The sequence below is a fragment of the Myotis brandtii genome, unplaced genomic scaffold (genome assembly GCF_000412655.1).
Source record: "Myotis brandtii unplaced genomic scaffold, ASM41265v1 scaffold1384, whole genome shotgun sequence".
Classification (NCBI taxonomy): Eukaryota; Metazoa; Chordata; class Mammalia; order Chiroptera; family Vespertilionidae; genus Myotis; species Myotis brandtii.
The window spans coordinates 91,641-108,877 of record NW_005354938.1 but is presented as its reverse complement, the minus strand read 5'-3'; the positions used below and the strand labels follow the sequence as shown (position 1 = coordinate 108,877).

Genomic DNA, 17,237 nt, shown 5'->3' with positions numbered 1-17,237 from the left:
AATTATTAATACCTTGCTACTCTAGGGATTGATGCTAAGTTGCCTTATATATATTTTTATACATGATTTGGAAGGCATAGAGGAAAATCTCGTTTCATAGATAATTATTTAGACTCTTTTTAAAAAATATATATTTTTATTGATTTCAGAGAGGAAGGGAGAGGGAGAGAGAGATAGAAACATAAATGTTGAGAGAGAATTATTGATCGGCGTCCTCCTGCATGCTACCTACTGGGGATTGAGCCCGAAACCCTGGCATGTGCCCTTAACTAGAATTGAACCTGGGACCCTTCAGTCCATAGGTCAACGCTCTATCCACTGAGCCAAACCAGCAAGGGCTAGATTCTCAATTATCCTATATAATAAAGAGCTAATATGCTAATTAGACCAAACAGCAGAACGAAGTCCAGAGGACCTTCTGGAAGACCATCTGGACAACCTTCTGGATGAAGCGGGGCTGCGAGGGCTGAGCCCCTTGCACGAATTTCGTGCATTGGGTCTCTAGTAGTATATAAATGAGCTTTTGCATGGATACAGGTAACTTAATGGATTAAAGACATCGATACAAAAGCTATTTTTGAATAAAGGGCTTGATCCAAAAAAGATTTTTAGAGCAATCTCAGACAGGTCCTTCATAGCATATGCTCTGTGCCGTTTTGTTCCAAGAAAGCCATTAAGGTGGTGGCAGGAAATAAAAGGGAGTAAAGTTCTATAAAATCACTTTTTGTGTTTGTCTATTACAAAAAAAGCACTCTTAAAGAATCTACACTTGTAATGACATGTGTGTTCTGATATCATACCTTTTGAAAAACATAAGGCAAATTGAAAAAGTATCCATAAGGCAAGCAGTGCTTAATTATTTAATGAATCATGTTTATTGAGTTTCTCATGTTGCCAGGTACTATGCTAGGAGTTGTGAAGAAGTCAAATAAGTAGGAGATTCATTTGCCTGCCAGCAAAGAATTTATAACTTAGTTGGAGAGATAAGATACATATACACAGAAAAACACAAGTACTAATAGTAAGTAAATGAGAAGTATAGGCACTAAATTACTATGGATTTATTTAAGCTAAGTATAGCTCATTTCGGACTAGAATAGTCAAGGAATACTTAACAGGTAGCTTGACCCTTCATCAACCTTGAAGGACTTGGTAGAATCACAGAATTTGGAATAGAAAGGAGCCTGCTAATCCTTTTAGTTTACATTTGCAGAAATGAAACCTTAGAAAGGTTAAGGCTTAAAGTAGTACAGCTTAAAGTAGTACAGCTGGGACTTTGGTTATGGAATAATAATGGTATCTGGAAATGAAGGATGAGAGTAATTTGATTAAACAGAATCATAAATGGCTTGGGTAGGATAAATAATGAATTTATTCACAATTCTGGGATACTATAATTTTAAAAAATAGACATAGGACTATTTAGGTTGTCTATTCTTAAATGAGCTTTGGTGGTTTGTGTCTGTAAGTGAATTTGTCCATTCAAATTGATTGGTATAAAGTTTTCCCTAATATTCTTGTATTACAATTTTTCATGTGTATAGGATCTATAGTGATATTTTCTCTTTCAATTTTAATATTACTAATTTGTGTCTTCTCCCTTTGTTTCTTATTTAACCTAGCTAGAGGTTTATCTATTTTATTGATTTGGCTTCATTGATTTTTTTATACTTTATTTCCCTGCTTTTAATTTTGCACTTTATTATATTATTCCTTTTGCTTTGGGTTTAATATAACCTAATTTTTCTTAAGGTAGAGGCTAAGATTATTGATTTGAAACCTTTTTTTCTAATATAAGCATTTAATGTTATATATTTATCTCAAGTTACTGCTTTAGCTGTGTCACAAATTTTGATACGTTGTATTTTCTTTTTTGTTCTATTTAATATATTTTCTATTTTTCCTTGAGACGTCTTTGATCAGTGGGTTGATAGTGCTGTACAAGTCTTTCATATCCATACTGATTGTCCGTGTACTTGTTCTATTGAATATTGAGAGAAGATTGTTGGAATCTCCAATTATAATTTTGGATTTATCTAGCTATATTTTTTTTTAAGGAAGAAAGAGTTTCTTATTTCAGTTGGCATTTAGTACACACAAATGTTGTAAGGGAATAGTTCTCAACCAGGGCTGTAATGTCCTTCAGAGTGTGTTTGGGAAATGAGTGGGACCAGTTTTGCTTGTTACATTTACTATCGCAGTGTTTTTGGTAGTTAGTAGATAGTCCAGTAAACCGTCCTTCATTGTTCAGGATAATCCAAACCAGTGAAGAAATGTCCTGCCCAAAATGTCAGTAATGTCTCCATTGAGAAACACTGTAAATAGACTCAACTTTTCTGTAGGGGAAAATACATTGAAATTTTAAGATACTATAAATTATGGATTTATTTACAATAAAATGTTTTCCATATTTCTTCATGTCATAAAAGTGGGATTGATATTTAAACCGTTTTTCTTTTATGTAATCACTTTCAAATGCCTGATTTCTTGCTTTCAGTATTGTTCACTTGTATAATAAATTTACTTCTTAAACCATATATAATACATTTGTTAGGTGAAGCAGTTGAGGAATCGGGCAGATGAAGACGCTCGAATGATTCATATGAGTATGCAGATGGGTAATGAACCCCCCATTTCACTTAGAAGGGATCTGGAACATTTAATGCTCTTGGTAAGCCATTTTATTGGGTGGATTGTCATCTCCCTTCTTCCATTATTTTTTCTTTAACTTTGGAAAATTTTAGGTCGAACTTCTTAAGTGAATTCATTAAAAATGTAAATTTTTATTTAAAAGTAATTTTTGAGTTATAGACATTTTTCCATAGTTATGTTTACTCTTTGCAGATTGGTGAGCTATATAGAAAGAACCCTTTTAATTTGGAGCTTGCTTTGGAATATTGGTGTCCCTCAGAGCCTCTGCAGACTACCACCATCCTAGGTTCTTACCTTGGGGTGGCTCATCAGCGACCCCCTCAACGCCAGGTGAGCTCTTCCTTTTTCTACTCTGGGATGGTAATTGGGAGTCCTGAAAACATGAAAAATGTTTTTGCCCGATGTTATTGCTGTTAACACAAATGGCCACTAATATATAATCTTTAGAAATTTACACTTTTTCCTTTTAAAGGAAATTTGAAACTGTTAAATTTAAGTTCTCATTATTTTGGAGTTTATGTAGTCAGGCTTTTAGAACATACTAGGTAGGTGTCAAATCCTTAGAGATGGGAAAGGTATCTAGTCTCTTTATGTGTAATTTCCTTGAATTTTATTAGTATTAGTCTGTCCTCCATAGGCATGGCACTAATCAATACACATTCTTAACAAGTTGGGGAAGATAGGAGCGGAACAAGTACTAAAGGAAGAAGCTTAGAAGTTATAATTGATGACAAAGTGCATGTGAGTCAGTTGATAGTGTAGGAAAAGCTCATTTTTTACCCTACATTAACTAAAGTGTGACATGCTGTAGCAAATGAGACAGATTGCCACATCTGTCTTTGGGATTTCCTGTTCTAGCAGCTTTCATGTGTTTAATTTTCATTTATGCTGAGTCCAACATCAGATACCACTTCTTTTTACTGATTTCTTACATTTGTTTCATATTTCTCCCCTTTAAAAATGTTTTAGAGAAGGATTTATTAAAATTCTAAGATATTAAAAAAAACTTTATTGTGAAAATTCTTGAACATGGAAGAGAGTTTAATTATAATGAACACCCAGCATCTTAATTTAATAGCTACTAACATCTTGTCATGTTTGGTTTATTTATTAGTGTTATTTTTTTCCTACTTTTATTTCGCTGGATTATTTTAAAGTAAATTATAGGCAGCATGACATTTCACTTCTCATTGGTTAAGTTAATAGCTCTTAAAAATAAGCCTGTTTTTTGTACGTACTTACAAAACCATTGTTACACCTAACAGATTTAACAGTAATTTCCAGAGATCTCTACATTTTCAGTTCTGAGTTCCAACTAATGATTCTGAATAATATTTTTAGCTGTTGATAATAGATTTAAAGGATAAGTAAGGAAAAGCTAGTAAGTGAACTTGCAGGAGTGTAGGTATTGGCTGGAACACAAAACAAAATATGTTTATGCTACCATAAAATATTCTTTCAGGTTGCAGGTCTTTATACTAAATTTGATTGGAATTTAGTAACTCTGATTTCTAGGTATATCTTTGAATTTGCTGGTTAATTTTAGATGGGTAAGTTTCTTCAGTTGCTTTGCATATTTAGAATGTGAATAGTCTGATGTTCTGAGACATTGAGATATTTAAATTGCTAGTGGCAAGCTTAAAAAAACAAATTTTCATAAGTAGAATACCAGATTATTTTGGCTTTGGGGGCTTAAATCAGAGCACTTAATTAGTTTTAGTTAATATATAGTCTTTATTAGCTAGTCCCTGTTGCCTTAAATTTAAGATATGCTTTATGTAAACTAATGGTTTCTACCTATTTCAGGTTGTCTTGTCAAAGTTTGTTAGGCAAATGGGTGACCTGTTGCCTCCAACTATTTATATTCCTTATCTGAAAATGCTCCAGGGATTGGCCAATGGGCCCCAGTGTGCCCACTACTGTTTTAGCCTGCTCAAAGTCAATGGTAGTAGTCATGGTAAGAAAAATCTAGATGTTGTTTAAATTTGTTCTAACATTCTTGAGTTCAGTATTCCCCTTTCTATTAAAGAATATTGTTTATTTGTGATAGGTTCTACCAGGTGTATAAATTACTTCTATAATAACGGAAAGTAATACACAGTGGCTTTATGCACAGTGATGCCTTGATTATGTTCTCACAGGTTGGGGAATTTTACCATTTGCTTTATAAAATACAGTTCAGTTTAAGAAATAAAAATTTATATATAACAATTTTAAAGAACACATCTGGTGCTCAAAGCAAACTATATCCCCCTGCCAAGTAATTTTGATGTCTTTAATGAGTGTGTGCCTTCTACATTTCTGTGCTTAATAGTTTTTCTTTCGACCCTCTCCCAGTTTCCTCATTTAATTTTCAGACTTGAGTCTGGTTAAGCCAAAAACACTGCAAAAGGGAAGAGAAAGAAATATTTATTAAACATCTGCTTTATTAGGTAGATATTATTACTTTCGTTTTTTATGTGAGGAAATTGAGGTTTAGAGAAGTAATTTACCCAAAGTCACAAGTAATTGGGGAGCCATGTTTGGAAGTGTGATCTGCCTGGCTTGCTTGTCTTATATGCTGTGCTTTTGCTTCCAGTGCTTGGTATGTAATGAGCAGTGTCATTACAAATCTAGACTGTTAGTTATCTCTTTCTCTGAGAATTTAAACTCAACATTGGGGAATTTTTGGTGGGAGAAGTAGCCCTGTATACTTACATGACAACACAGAGGAGCTCTCCTGGATATGAAGTAGATAACTGACATCCAAAGTAATTAATCTTTGCATTTACATGGGCACCACCCATTCCTAGACCTGAGGACAGATTAATCCAGAGTTCTAGCTCACAAGTGGATTTTACCCATTTAAAAAAAATATATATTTTTATTGATTTCAGAGAGGAAGGAAGAAGGAAAGAGAGATAGAAACATCAATGATGAGAGAGAATCATTGATTGGCTGCTGCTTGCACGCCCCCTACTGGCGATCGAGCCCAAAACCTGGGCATGTGCCCTGAACGGGGAATTGAACCTGTGACCTCCTGGTTCATAGGTCGATGCTCAACCAATGAGCCATGCCAGTCGGGCCTAACCCATTTTCAGCACACTACTTATCTAGGACAAAGACCACGTTTATTATTTTAAGTTTGTTTTCTTCCTCCATTTCCAAGCAAGTGCTTAGACATTTTTGAAAGAAAATTATGTGTTGTCTTTTTTACAGTTGAAAATATTCAGGGAACAGGGGGCAGTCCTGTTTCCTGGGAACATTTTTTTCACTCCTTAATGCTCTACCATGAACACCTCCGGAAGGATCTTCCTAGTGCAGACAGTGTCCACTACCGCCACCTACCTTCGCGTGGCATCACCCAGAAGGAGCAGGATGGACTGATTGCTTTTTTACAGCTCACGTCTACCATCATTACTTGGGTAAGTAACCCATCCACAGCATGAGAGTGTAATTTTATTGCTTTCTAGTACTGGGCATTTTAAGGAGCCCCATATTGTTGTGTATTAAGCTTGAATATCACTAAATTTATTTATTTATTTTAAAAAATATATATTTTACTGATTTTTTACAGAGGAAGGGAGAGGGATAGAGAGCTAGAAACATCGATGAGAGAGAAACATCGATCAGCCGCCTCCTGCACACTCCCTTACTGGGGATGTGCCTGCAACCAAGGTACATGCCCTTGACCAGAATCGAACCTGGGACCCTTGAGTCCACAGGCCGATGCTCTATCCACTGAGCCAAACCGGTTAGGGCTGTATATCACTAAATTTATTAGTGATCAATTTAGCACATATATAGAATTATGTTTTGTTGTTTTGTTTTATTTAGCTTTGTTTCATATTTCATTTTATAACCCAGTCTTGATTTGGCTTCTTTCTATCCTTAGTTATAAGCGTTCTCTTCAGCTGGTTTTCAGGTTCTCAAGGATGGTGGTTCTGTAATTTAGTTGTAATTTTGATGTGGTTGTTGGAGGAGGTGAGCTCTGTGTTTACCTACTGTGCCATCTTTATGGGAAGCCTCCTATAGAATTTTGTTCTTCAGTTCTTTAGAAGATATAGTTATGGTAGTCCTGCTTATTGCCATAAGCTTGTAAGAAAATAACAGCGTAGCCCTAACCAGTTTGGCTCAGTGGATAGAGCGTTGGCCTGTGGACTGAAGGGTCCAGGGTTTGATTCCGGTCAAGGGCATGTACCTTAGTTGCGGGCACATCCCCAGTAGGAGGTGTGCAGGAGGCAGCTGATCGATGTTTCTCTCTCATCGATGTTTCTAACTCTCTATCCCTCTTCCCTCCTCTCTGTAAAAAAATCAATAAAATATATTTTAAAAAAAGAAAGAAATAACAGCCTAAACCTGGAAAAATATTCATAAGGGCAAATAAAAATCAATTGTTGGGTGCTCATCCTAGAGAATTTCCCTGCATAGGTGTGGATGTGTGTGTACATAAAGAATATTTTTAAAATTATGGAGTGTTGTCCCATAATTAATTTCTTGTTGACACTGTTACAGATGTCTCCATTCCCCCCTTTGCCCCATAAAGAATATTTTTAGCCCAGCCGGTGTTGCACAGTGGTTGAGCGTCAACCAATGAACAGTAGGTCACAGTTCGATTCCCAGTCACTGATCATGGCGCATGCCCGGGTTGCAGGCTTGATCCCCAGCAGGAGGCAGCCAATCAGTGATTCTCTGTCATCATTGATGTTTCTATTCCTCTCTCCCTCTCACTTCTTCTCTGAAATAAAAATATATTTTAAAAATTTTTAAAAAACAATATCTTTAATTAAAAAGAAAAGTTACTTACTGAATTACTCTTCTTCTCTCTCCTTACACCAAGCCATCTTACCTGCCACTACCAAATTAGTCTTTGTAAAAATACATTATTTTCATTACGTAATATCTCTGCTCAGAAGTCTCTTCTAGTGTTTCTATGATTCACCAGAGTAAAGAGTAGTTGCTCAGACTGACATTCTAACTGAAGGATAGGAATAGTTCCCCCCCCCCATAATATTATTAAACATCAAACATAACGTCATCCCTTGGCCAGGTGGCTCTGTTGATTGGAGTGTTGTCCCATACACCAAAAAGGTGGGAGTTTGGTTCCTGGTCAGAGCATATACCTAGGTTTCGGGTTCCATCCCTGGCCCAAGTTGGGGTGTGTGTGGGAGGCAACCTATCAATGTTCCTTTCTCATATCAGTGTTTTTCTTCCCCACTCCTCTTTCTTTATCTCTCTCTCTCCCTTCCCCCAACTTTCCTCTTTCTGAAATCAATAAAAACCTATCCTTGGGTGAGGATTTTTTTTAAAGTAATTATTTCTCATTGAATTAAAATGGAGTGGTATTTGATACCATATATGTCAGTAAAGGACAAGTATTTATCCATTTACATATTGTATTACAAGTAGAATATATTACATTGTTTCAGAAAGGATTTAGAGTGCCTAGGTAAGATTTATGTGACCTGGCAGACCATTTATCTCTGCATGTATTATTTTCCATGCTTAGGGCTCTAAAAGTAATTCTACAGAGGCTGTTTCTCTTCCATTCTTTACACTGACTGAGCTAGTGATCTGACTTGATCCATTGGTAGACTTCAAGCTTAAGCCACTGGCTTACCTTTATTTTAGGACGTATTAAGCCCGTGATGCAGATGCTAGACATTTGCGTGATTGCTGGTCATTTTTCTTAGCTTTTGTAAATGGAAAGTCTCTTGTTCTTTTTGTGTCCAATGCTCAGAGTGAAAATGCGCGTCTGGCACTCTGTGAACATCCTCAGTGGACCCCTGTGGTGGTGATTCTGGGACTCCTGCAATGCAGTATTCCCCCTGTTCTGAAAGCCGAACTACTGAGGACACTGGCAGCTTTTGGCAAGTCGCCCGAGATCGCTGCTTTCCTCTGGCAGTCGTTGGAATACACTCAGGTAGTGTTATGAGCTCCTATATTCATTTACATTAGTTTAGTTTGGAAAGTGAGGCTTGATAATATTATAGAAGCAAGAGCATCCAACTTGAAACTTATAATATACCATGAACTTCTCAAGTAGAATGTTACCATTTCCCTCCTGAGCGTTAGAAACTAATAGGCTTGGTTTTTCCTCTTGGATCTGTGACAACTTTACTAGGTTACTGGAGACTGGTTCTTCTCTTAAGACTTAGTTTTTCAGTGTAAGAGATTAATGAATGGACAAAATTCCTCAACCCTGTCTTTGAGACCAGGATGATATAAGCCTTCAGAAGTCATCTAAACTCATTAAATGTGGGGAGTGCCTATTTTTCTTTTCTTTAGATGTAAGCCATATTGGAATTTTTCTGTCAAGGTATACCGTAGTTATTCTATATGTGGTAAAAGAAATTAAGGATGGACTATACAGAGGTACATTTGCGTGATTGCTAGGAAAATGGTTGGATGGACTTTGTGTTTGTCTTAGAAGTAGTACAACATAAGGAGGGCCTGTGAATCTAACACATTATTCGTAGAAGCAACTGTTTGGAAGGAGTAAACTATTCTAATTATGTTCTAACATGTGTCCTGAAGATGTTAATGAGACAGTTCTGTCCTTAGAGAAAGACTTTTTTTAAAGGCCTCCACCTAATAGTATATTCTTAACTTGCAAGACAGTTAAGTAGCTTGACATGAAATATAATTACTTATACCATAGACTATGTTTGCCTCTAGCAAGGTCAGGACAGAACATCTTAACTCAAAACTCTGCCAACATAAGAAACCTATTCTGAACAAGTGTACTTAGTTTTCTAGAACACTGGTGAGATTTCATCCCATAAATCCTTTTAAAATTCATTCCTCGAATATCTGAGAGGAAATTTGCAGAAAACATATCTTGTGTGCACTTAGAAATGACCAGTTTTCTGAAGCCCAGGTAACTGGAAGTTCTGCCCGACCACGACACAGTTGCTAATGGAAGTCCATGGAGACTTCTCAGTTGTCAGTTCTGATTGACATTGTCAGATATGTGGATGTGGTGGGTGGGGATATGACTATTACATTGCAAAGCCACTACTTTTCATTGGTGAATGAGGAATGCTCCTAACTTCTCATTTTTATTATTTTAAGATACTGCAGACCGTAAGGGTTCCAAGCCAGAGGCAAGCTGTTGGTATAGAGGTAAAGTTTTCCTTTTAGTTTGAATGCTATATTTATACAATCACATGATTCACTAGGAATTATTCTTACACTATTAAGTTTCTATAGTTTTCCAATTTAATGTATTTTCATTTGAAGGGTTTGCTGGTCAGTGTTGAAACTTTTAATAAAAAGAACTAAAGTACATTAGGTTTCAGCATTAGAAAAGGATGTTACACGGCAGCCATCCAGACTGAAAGTTTGATTTGAACTCAATTTAATTAGGTTACTTGAGTCAACCTGAAGTGGGACTTTGTTTCTTTTCTTCTCTCTCTTTGCTCCCTCTCTCTTTCTTAAAGGAATACTTAAGATTTCTACTTTCACTTCAAAGTTGGAAACAGTATGTGAGAATTTGAAATCCTTCCATGTGATTGATCTAGATTCATGTATTAGTAATACTTTGTATCGCTTCCTGGGCTTTTGGCTAAAATTAAGTATATAATACTTTTGTGTTTCTTTCTTTAAATGAATAATGGTAATAATCTGTTTTGTGTGTTTTGGTGTGATATTTTAACAATATTAATGAGTTAATGTCTGCAAAGTGCTTGGCACTTTATAGCACCTTATAACATATTTTTATGTTATCAATTTTTCTTTCTTTTTCTTTGGAAGGTTGAACTAAATGAAATAGAATCCCGGTGTGAAGAATACCCGTTGACACGGGCCTTTTGCCAGCTTATTAGTACTCTGGTGGAGAGCTCATTTCCTTCTAATTTGGGTGCCGGACTGAGGCCCCCTGGCTTTGATCCTTATTTGCAGTTCCTTAGAGATTCTGTGTTTCTCCGATTCCGCACAAGAGCTTACCGGAGAGCAGCTGAAAAGGTTACGTTCAGAGAAAAACTTTTTTCTCCTTATTCATTTATTGCTACTTTTTCTATTAAAGGTATAAGATACTACAGATTCATTTTAGCTTTTGCAAGTTAGTAAGCTTCACAGTCTTAATACTGAAATGTCTATGGTCTGATTAGTGTATATGCATTAAAAATAATTTTGGGCATTAAAACCAAAGCACTGACTTTTAGTGATCAGTAATTTAATTGATATGAATTCACAGTCATTAATGTCCTTAATTGAACAAACTTTGAGCAAAATGAAACCAAAAATGTTACACCTTTGTCAGTTGAAAACACTATTTTTTATAGGAATGATTTAGGTTAGGGATCGAAATAAGTTTTAACTTGCACCAATTTATTTTGATTAGTAGCACTTCTGGCTTAGTGGGAAAGTGTACTATGATCCATTAAGTGTCTGCTATGGATAGAAGCTGAGGGAGCATTGATATTTATGCACATTAGCTCTGGTTGCAGCACAATCACAACTGAGTTTATCGTTTTTATCATCTTATTAACTCCAATTTTAGTGTGAGGCAGGTACTACTAATATTCCCATTTTACAGATGGAGGCTTAGCAAGCAAGGTTAAGGAACTTGCCTAAGGTCCAGAACCAGGATTTGAACCTAGGACTCTGCTTCCATATCCAGGCATTACCCACTAAGCTATGTAAGAGACCTTTCCAGGTTCTGACAGAATTCACTTTAGTTTATTGCTTCTTGGCCTTTTGGCTAAGATCAAGCATAGTAATTCACTTTAGTTTATAATACTGTTTATTGCCTCACAGAATATCCTCACATGTATCTTGTAGGTACATTTCTACCTTATTTTTAAAGTTTGCTGTTTTTGAACCTATTGGGGTTTGTTTTTTTTTTTTGTATTAATGATTATAAGATTTAAGTTTATGCTCATTTGGGACAGTTCGGAAAAATATAGAAAAATATAAGACATTATATCATTCGTAATCCTGGTGCCAAAGGAAAGATAACTACTTCGTCTTTATCCTATGCAGATGTACTTAAGTTGAGATAATTAATTACGTTAGTTTTATTGTTTTGGCCACTAAACCATAAGAGGATTTTTTTTATGTGTTAATAATAATTGAAAACAGTCTTTTTAATGACTGCATAATTACTACTTTTATCTAGCATAGTTTAGTCATTGCCTTATCACTAAATATAGTTTGTTTCTAATTAAGTCCCAGGTAACTGAAGTTTTTTTTTGTTTTTTTTTTGGTCAATGGCTTCATAATTTTTGCTTCTCATGTAGCAAAAATAAACATCAAGAGGGGTATACATTTTATTTAGGCTCTAGAATTACCTTGGTAACATATATTCCCTTAATGGATAAAACAATAGTAGTAATTATGACTCACTCATAAAAGTTATTTTGATGGCTAATGGATGCTGATAATTGCAATCTCTTTAACAAAGTGTCCTGATATTTTGGGGGGCATTTGTTTTAAATATCTTATTTTTCTTTTCTTAAAAAGGTCATTATGACCTAAGTGTTCAGAGCTTTAGTCAGCCATGCCCTTATGGGTGTTACTACTCTTCGCCCATGCATGTCTGCATTTCAAGTGCTGCTGCTTTCCCTAGCCATCATTAATTTCAGTTCCTCCCCAACATATTTACCCCAAGAAAATTTCCCTCAGTTTTGTGAATTGATTTCACTTGAATGTCTTCTTCAGGTTTAACTTCAGCACTATATTTTAGAACACTGGCTTCTCACAAAAACAGTGCTTTGGATTGAGATAGCTTGATAAATGTGTAGAGTGTTAGAGGCAATGTGTATGTTTTCAGTCCTGAAATCCATTATTATGTGGTGATAAACCTTTTTTATTTAAATAAATGATCTTAAAATTTTTGGAAATATAGAAAAAGTGAATAACTTTAAAATAGTAGTTTAAAAAAATCATGATATAGTCCCAATTCCCAAACTCAGCCTTGATAAAATTATGTGCAGTGGAAATAATAATCTATAAAACAAATCTGTGTATAATTACCAAATTCAGCTTTTAAAAAATTCTATGCAATTAATTTTTAAAATAAAGTTTTAATTTTACTGTCTGTACTATTGTATTTTTCCTTTGGCATAAATATTTTTTCTTTCTGTTACATAGTTTTTAAATTATTTTTAACAAAGAGGTGATGATGGGTTCTTTTGGGGCAAGCCTAGCAGTGATTATGTCTTGTTAACATCTTTGGCGAGAGCCACAGGATAGCACACTGGTCTGGGATTAGAAGTTCAGGGCTTGACCTCCCACATGTTTGCTGCCAAGCTTTATGGTCTCGTGGAAACCATTCAGTCACTTCACCCGGGAAATACGGGTGATTAGAGGAGATGATTTCTCAGATCTTTTCCCAATGAGATTCTTAGAGAATATATGTCCAAATTGGATGTTAATTATTAATGGACTGTGACTAGATATTAAGTGCTTTAGATTTGCTAATGAAGCCCAAATATCAGGTGTAGAAACATTTCTTTAAAAATAATACTTTTACAAATGTTTACCTTGAAAAATTGGCCAGTTCATTATCATTTAGCAAAATAAAGCAAAATGAATTGGGATTTCTATATTGCTTTGTATAAATTAATAAAGTAGACATGGACTTCACTCATTTCTGGAGAAAAGTTGGAGAAGGAAAAGCCTGGCTTGGCTATCACCTTGGACTATTTTATTGTTACTGATATATTTGTATCTTTCTATAGTGGGAAGTTGCTGAAGTTGTTTTGGAGGTGTTCTACAAATTGCTCAGAGATTATGAGCCTCAACTTGAAGATTTTGTAGACCAGTTTGTGGAAATACAAGGTAATTAATTCCATCACTTTCAAACAAGATGTCAGCTATTTATAAAACTATTTATAATTTATACATTTTATGTCATTTATATTCCATTAAAGTAAAATTTTACTGAATGGAAGCTGAAGAACATTGCCTTACAGATTCTTTAGTGAGTTAACATTATAGGTGATTTATTGCTGTATGCAGATCAGCATTTTGGGGATTTACTACGGTATACAGTTTGTATCATTGTCTCTAAATTGAAACTTGGCCTTGGTCTGTTTAAATGCCATTTAATTTATGTCTCATACATTCCTCACATTCAGGAGTGTGAGAAAAATACTAATTCACCGTCTCTTGGACTGTGTTCTATTTAGGAGAAGAAATCATAGCTTATAAGCCCCCGGGATTTAGCCTGATGTATCATCTTCTAAATGAGTCACCCATGTTGGAGCTTGCACTTAGTTTACTGGAAGAAGGCGTTAAGCAGCTGGACACCTATGCCCCTTTCCCTGGTACGTGCCTGCGTGTCTTATGTCTCAAAAACAGTCTTGGTATTTTTATCTTTTGTAAACTGAGGGTTTGAAATAATCAAATGACCTCTGAAGATCTTTTTCACAGTAAGATTCTCTATCTACAGTAGTGTTGTCAGGGAGTCATACAATGAAAATATATTAAAAGTGAAAGCATAGTAAAGGACAAGAGACTCACAGTAACTGTCTCACTGCAGATTCTTTATAGGTAATTATAGTGACCTTCACTTTACCATGTTTAACATACCTACATTTAAATCTAAAGTACTTTTTGTTTGTTTTTCCATATAATATTTGTAAAAGCACTTGCTATAGTGCCTGGTACATAATGTTAAATAAATAATTGTTTTTATTTATTGGTTGCTTACTATGCATTTTGTGCTTTTAAAAGCACATTTCATGTATTAATGCATTTAATCTGTACGCAAGCCCTGTGTGGTAGATACTATTATTTCCAGTTAACAGATAAGGAAACTGATGCACAAAGAGGTTTCACATCCTCCCCCAGAAAGTGCCAGGACTGTGATTTGAACCTCAGCAGCTTGGCTTCAGAGCCTGTGTATTTTAAATTTAAAATATTATAAGTGATCCTTATTTTGTTTCTGGCTTCTTTATTTCCCAGATTTTCCGCAATGAGCATGTATTACTCTAAATTAGTTTTTCGGCCTTGGCATCATTGACATTTTGGGCTGAATAATCTTTTGTTGTAGGGGCTGTCCTGTGGATTGTAGGCCTCTACCCACTAGATGCCTGAGAACCATTACTCTAAATCATCGATTTTCAAATTTTTTCATCTTACCGCGCACATAATGACTAAAATTCATCGTCACACCAAAAAAATATATTTTTTGCCTATCTGACAAAAAAAAGATGTAATTTTGATTCATTCACACTGGATGGCTATTGTTGCGTTGGCTGTTGTCATTTTATTTGATAATCTAAGGGAAAAGAGGTCGATGCCCCTGACTAAATAGTCAGATATTGTATGGTTTAAGATTTTTTTGTGGCACACTAGTTGAAAATCACTGCTCTAAATAGTTAGGGAAAATGTACAGGAAAAATGACCTAGCCCTAGCCGGTTTGGCTCAGTGGATAGAACGTCATCCCAAGGACTAAAGGGTCCCGGTTGCAGGCTTGATCCCCGGCCCTGGTCAGGCCACATGTGGGAGGCAACCAATCGATGTGTCTTTCTCACATCAATGTTTCTCTCTTTCTGTCTCCCTCTCCCTTCTACTCTCTCCAAAAATCAATGGACGATATCCTCAACTGAGGATCAACAACAAATACAACACAAAATAAAATGACCTAGAAGCCATTGCATAAAAGGAATCTGAGTCACAAAAATTACCATAACTTGCATGGGTGAGCAGTTTTGTGAAGTTGCTGCTGAAAGTTTGAGAACTTGAAAGCTTTTTGAATCTAGAACTTGTCGTGTGTGCGTGTGTGTGTGTGTGTGTGTGTGTGTGTATGCTTATATTTTAATCCTCACCCAAGGATATGTTTTTATTGACTTGAGAGCGAGGAAGGGAGAGAGAGAGAAACATCTATGTGAGAGAGAAACATCTCTCAATTGCCTCTCCTATGTGCCCCGATCGGAAATTGAATCCACAGCCTGGGTATGTGCCCTGACCGTGAATTAAACCAGTGACCCTTTGGTGCATGGACGGTGCTCCAACCGAGACACACTGGCCAGGCCTTATCTGTTTTCCTAAGACTTGACTATGAGTTTCTACTATTCATGTGGAACTTTCTAACGTCCATTTTTGGTTTATAGGGAAGAAACACTTAGAGAAATCGGTACAGCATTGCCTTGCACTTCTCAATCTTACTTTGCAAAAGGAAAATCTCTTTATGGACCTTCTCAGAGAGAGTCAACTGGCTCTGATAGTCTCTCCTTTAGAACAGCTTTTGCAGGGAATCAATCCCAGAACTAAGAAGGCTGATAATGTGGTGAATATTGCCAGGTAAGCTATAGTTGTAGGTAGAAAAATGATGAAATGAATCAGATGGGATTCTAGCTTTGATTTCCAAATCTGGACAGATCCCTAATGTACCTTTTTTTATTTTTATTTTTTGTGTGCTTTATTTTGTTCTTGCCTTCTCTGTCTCCTGTGATTTTAATTACTTTACAATTTATTTTTCTTCTTTCTAATTATTCTATGTTCTATTCTAGTATAAAATGATATCTTAATTTTGTATGTCTCCTGTAAGGGAAGTGGATATTTGGAGGATAGGACTGGGGAGCAAACTTTTTACTGTATATATTCTAGCTTCTGGTTGTTTGCTGGCATTATTTGGTGTTCCTGAACATGTAGAAGCATCACCTGATCTCAGCCTTCAGCTCTCCATTGCTTTTTTCCTATGTGTGTCAATGTTCAAATGTTTCCTTTCTATGAGGACACCAGTTATTAACAACAACATCTTAACTTGATTGACTACTTCTCCAAAGACCCTGTTTTCCAAGGTCACTATGGGTTTAGATATCAACATAGGACTTTTGGAGGAACACGATTCAACCCATAAGAAGCTGAACATGGTTAGAAGGGGAAACAGTTGTCTAATTTAACCAAAAGTGCTATATGGGTGGGAGAAGCCCTGGTTCTAAATGTTCTTTATTGAGACAAATGAGAAGCCAAATCTCATTACATTATTCCTCAAATGTTTTCTTGCTTTAAAGATACCTGTATCATGGCAATACTAATCCGGAATTGGCTTTTGAAAGTGCCAAGATCCTCTGCTGTATTTCTTGCAACACCAATATTCAGATAAAATTGGTTGGAGATTTCACACAAGACCAGGTAACGGATTTTGTTGTTGTTAATTTTTGGTGCATCTGAGTTCATACGGAAGTCACAGTGTCTATGGAGGAATTGTATTGTTTGTGAGAAAATTCTCCAAGAATAAGTGTACTTATGTATGCTGGGTGAAAACCTACTTGTATAAAGAGCTGTGCTTTATATTTGAAGAAATTAACAAATACCACAGTGATATTACATAGACTGTAGAATTGATTATACTATCTATACATAGTATGTGATTGTAATGTCTAATGAGACTGTTGCTACTCTGAGCTCTTTACAGTAATTAGGTTGTAAGTGCAACTTCTGTTTGTTTCTTGCTTCTATCGTCTCACCCTCTGTCAACTGTATTCCGAGTGAGCCTCTGCACTGCTGAGTGTGTCTCACTGTTGTGAGTTGTCTACTTCTATGGATTTCTGATGATCCGCATTTGTGTCACTTCATTTGATATTACTTTTAACATCCTGCTAAATTTCCTATGGAGATTGAGTAGTATCTAATCTCTCAGCCCAGAAAT

The 17,237-nt window shown here is 35.8% G+C and overlaps 1 protein-coding gene across 2 annotated transcripts in view; it reads left to right on the top strand.

Annotated features, from left to right (window-relative positions):
- NUP205 (nucleoporin 205kDa) overlaps positions 1-17,237 on the top strand; it is a 78,887-nt gene that overhangs the window by 17,491 nt on the left and 44,159 nt on the right. For both annotated transcript variants that reach the window (XM_005860687.2, XM_014535135.1), the window contains exons 9-19: positions 2,555-2,671; positions 2,845-2,982; positions 4,459-4,609; positions 5,851-6,056; positions 8,372-8,554; positions 9,706-9,756; positions 10,387-10,596; positions 13,317-13,416; positions 13,767-13,904; positions 15,697-15,886; positions 16,600-16,720. In XM_005860687.2, coding sequence (XP_005860749.1) covers positions 2,555-2,671; positions 2,845-2,982; positions 4,459-4,609; positions 5,851-6,056; positions 8,372-8,554; positions 9,706-9,756; positions 10,387-10,596; positions 13,317-13,416; positions 13,767-13,904; positions 15,697-15,886; positions 16,600-16,720 — 1,605 coding nt within the window. The remainder of the gene's footprint in view (positions 1-2,554; positions 2,672-2,844; positions 2,983-4,458; positions 4,610-5,850; positions 6,057-8,371; positions 8,555-9,705; positions 9,757-10,386; positions 10,597-13,316; positions 13,417-13,766; positions 13,905-15,696; positions 15,887-16,599; positions 16,721-17,237) is intronic.